Here is a 3248-nt window from a genome sequence, read left to right as displayed (position 1 = left end):
GTCTAACCCCGTTGGCGGATTGCTTCGACCAATTACGTCAAGTATTGAGCTCCAGCGTTTAAACATTAATATATTTTTCTTTAAAAAGGAGCTCCGATTGTAAAGTACAATAAATCAATACATACAAAATTTTAGCATGGATTGCAAACGTCAACTGTTTTTGCTGGGAAAAGGGAGTTCTAAACATTGCCTTCCTGTTATGTAAGCAGACACAAAGCATTGTGGGAAATGAGAACTGTGACCAAGAGCAACTGTCAGCACGGATGTTTACGTTTCCAATAATTGTGTTTATCTGGGAGGGGTGCTGTTGGTTAGATCATGTGCGTTGTGATTCATTGACAGCCATACCTTCTGCTGTACAACATAATCATGACTGATAGATAAAATGTTATTAGCGGTACCGCATTTTAATTTTAAAAAGCGCAAATCTGCTTATGAATTATAAAAATTAGTAAGACCGCTAAAGTGCAAATGAAATATTTAGGTCCGCAATCAGTGGATTTGCGCTTTAGCGGACTGGTGCCCACCACTGGTTGTTGTAAACATTGCCCTGCCCCAGCCTTTTTGGAATGTATTACAGGCATCAAATTCAAACTGAGTGTGTATTTGAGAAAAAATCCAATAAAAATCAGTTTACCCATTTGAACATTAAATATCTTTTCTTTGTAGTGTATTCAATTGCATACATCACGTGTCACTAATAGGTGGACCTGGGTCTGGATCTGGACCGAAATGGTGTCTCATGCGGACCCGTACCCAATGCCAAAACAGAGATCACCACTTAAAACTTAAATGAGCACATGTAATGCTGCGTTCAAACTTAATGAGATTTGAGTGTTGGGGCATCAGGTTTACATGCGGAGTCTATGGTGGACACAAGTTAAAGGATATTGAGAAGTGTTGCTGTGCAATTTGAAGCATTCGATGCACGTATAGCTCATCCAAAGTGGCAGACGCTTGGTTTTGAAAATCTGAAACTTAGCAGCTAAATGTGGAGAGTCAGCCAATCAGAGACTCCGCTATGTGTGACATAGTGGTGCATTTTCTGACAGGATAATCTCCTGAGTGATGCTCACTAACCTGAGACAGATGGACAGGAGCTCTCCAGCTGAAAACCAGCACCTGTAGTTGATGTCCTGGCAGAAGATATGGGCATCGATGGGGGTCAGCAACTCAAACTGGGCTCAGGACAAAAAAAATGCGCTGAATGCAACACTCATCAGCACACAGCTCCTGGAGTGGTGAAACACCAAACTCAGAACTCTGAATTATCTGGTGAATCCAAGGCACCCAACGACAACGTCCTCTGGCTCTCAGTAAATAAAGCCATGCCACTCTCGCAATTTCATCTGCCATTGTACAGAGAGCGGTAAAGAAGGCTCCTCTTAACGTGCATCTTGATACGCGACTAAAACGATTTTGACGAGTGTCTGACCTCAAAGTGCACAAGCATCTAACTTGAGGCATTGGACACATTTACAAAAGAGAAAAAAGGGCAGATATTAGATTTGTTCTTCTCACTGCTGCCATTTATTTCATTGTAGTGTTTTCTTTTTTATTGTACATACAGAGGGTAAAATAAGTATTGAACACGTCAGCATTTTTCTCAGTAAATATATTACTAGAGGNATGGATGGATGATGGATGATGGATGGATGATGGATGGATGGATGGATGGACAGTGCTTGGAGTTTACCAGAAATGATTTTTCTCTCAGTCACTCTGTGAGGATGAACCCAAAGCTGCTGTCTAACACTGTAACTTTCATTATTAAACTGATCACTGTAAAAAAGCATCAGGTTATTTTATGGCAGAGCTGAAAATCTGTGGAATTTTTTAGGGACTTTGTAGTTAGTTGTAATTCATTTGATTACTCTTTTAACATTTTAGAGTTTATGAAAAATACCATTGTATAAAATTTGGCAGCAAACAGTAAAATGTATGATGTCGCAGTTAAAATCTTGACAGTACTCAAAATTCTGTGTGATCTGCAATCATTGATGCTTGAAGTACAAGTTTTGTAACTCTCAGCTGCTACCACACCACATTTTATCTCAGTTTCTGTAAAATTAACTAAGTTATAGTAGATGACATGCTTGTTAGAGTTGCTTTGTTGGGCCATCCTGAATTGAGTTGACTGCAAAAACAAATCAGGTAATGAAGTAAACTTCCAATATTATTTTTTATTAGTTTGGTGTTTTAGCAGACAAACGAACACACCTGCACACTCACACACAACCACAGGCTAATTCCTGGTCCTTTGCCTGTGCTCAGTTGGAGTTCCAGCTGGTGCGTCTGCGGCGTGGTGATCTGGAGAAGGCCAGGAGGAAACTGGAGGATAACAGCAGATCAGCTCAGGAGAGTTCTGGAGAGATGGGAAAGATGACGAATGGTCTTGAAGAACTCATCAAAAGGTCAGTCAAAAGCACACTAGTTGGATAAAACCTTTTGGCAGTTAGAAAGGAAAAATGCATAAGTTTAGCCATATTGCTTCAGAGACTTTGGTCAGTTCAATGGTTTTATAACATAATAATGCCCAAAGAAAAGCCTTACTCTTTAGCTCAGTTGGATATTCTTAAACTCAGAGCTCATTTGTTTGACTCCTGTGTTTGTGTGTACTTTTAGGTGTCAACCAATCTGTGATAAATACAATCCCCCATTTGTCATGTAAACAGGGGATTCTGATGTGATTAGTCAGTGAAATCGACGTTATTAGGCGTTATCAGTCCCATGCAATGGCTTCAGAATGTCCCTACTGTGCCTTCTAGCCTTCAGACTGTCCTGACAGTGCCCCCTAGTGGATTGACATATAAATGACAATATGGGATGGGGGAACCTGCTAAGCGGCACAGGCGGGACATTCTAAAACCATTCTAGGAGACTGATAACACCAATTACCATCCATTCTATGGATGATAACATCCGAATCGGGTGCATACAAAACTAGATTAAATAGCTTTTTAAAAAAGGGGAAAATTGCAATCTCAACAGGTCTAATCTCCTCAAATCATAACTGTCTTAACAATGTTTATAATAAACCAACCCATTTGTAAATCCGTAAAAAATTCAGTGAGTTAAACGTATTTTTGTTATTGTAAATGGGCGGCTGTGGCGGAGTGGTTAGGGGAGTCGTCCTGGAACCAGAAGGTCACTGGTTCGATCCCCCGTCCAGCCATCTCAGTCGTTGTGTCCTTGGGCAAGACACTTCACCCACCTTGCCTACTGATGGTGGTCAGAGGGTCCGGTGG

The 3248-nt window shown here is 40.7% G+C and overlaps 1 protein-coding gene across 1 annotated transcript in view; it reads left to right on the top strand.

Moving 5' to 3' along the window:
- The window catches only part of LOC106511306 (myosin-6), a gene marked incomplete at both ends in the record, with an annotated part of 11072 nt that overhangs the window by 4404 nt on the left and 3420 nt on the right, over positions 1 to 3248 (top strand). Inside the window, 1 exon segment of the mRNA XM_014000057.1 lies at positions 2275 to 2414. Within this exon segment, the coding sequence (XP_013855511.1) occupies positions 2275 to 2414 (140 nt within the window).

The sequence above is a fragment of the Austrofundulus limnaeus genome, unplaced genomic scaffold (genome assembly GCF_001266775.1).
Source record: "Austrofundulus limnaeus strain Quisiro unplaced genomic scaffold, Austrofundulus_limnaeus-1.0 Scaffold2666, whole genome shotgun sequence".
NCBI classification, from domain to species: domain Eukaryota; kingdom Metazoa; phylum Chordata; class Actinopteri; order Cyprinodontiformes; family Rivulidae; genus Austrofundulus; species Austrofundulus limnaeus.
The sequence above is the reverse complement of the archived record's forward strand: the minus strand, read 5'-3'. Positions and strand labels throughout refer to the sequence as shown.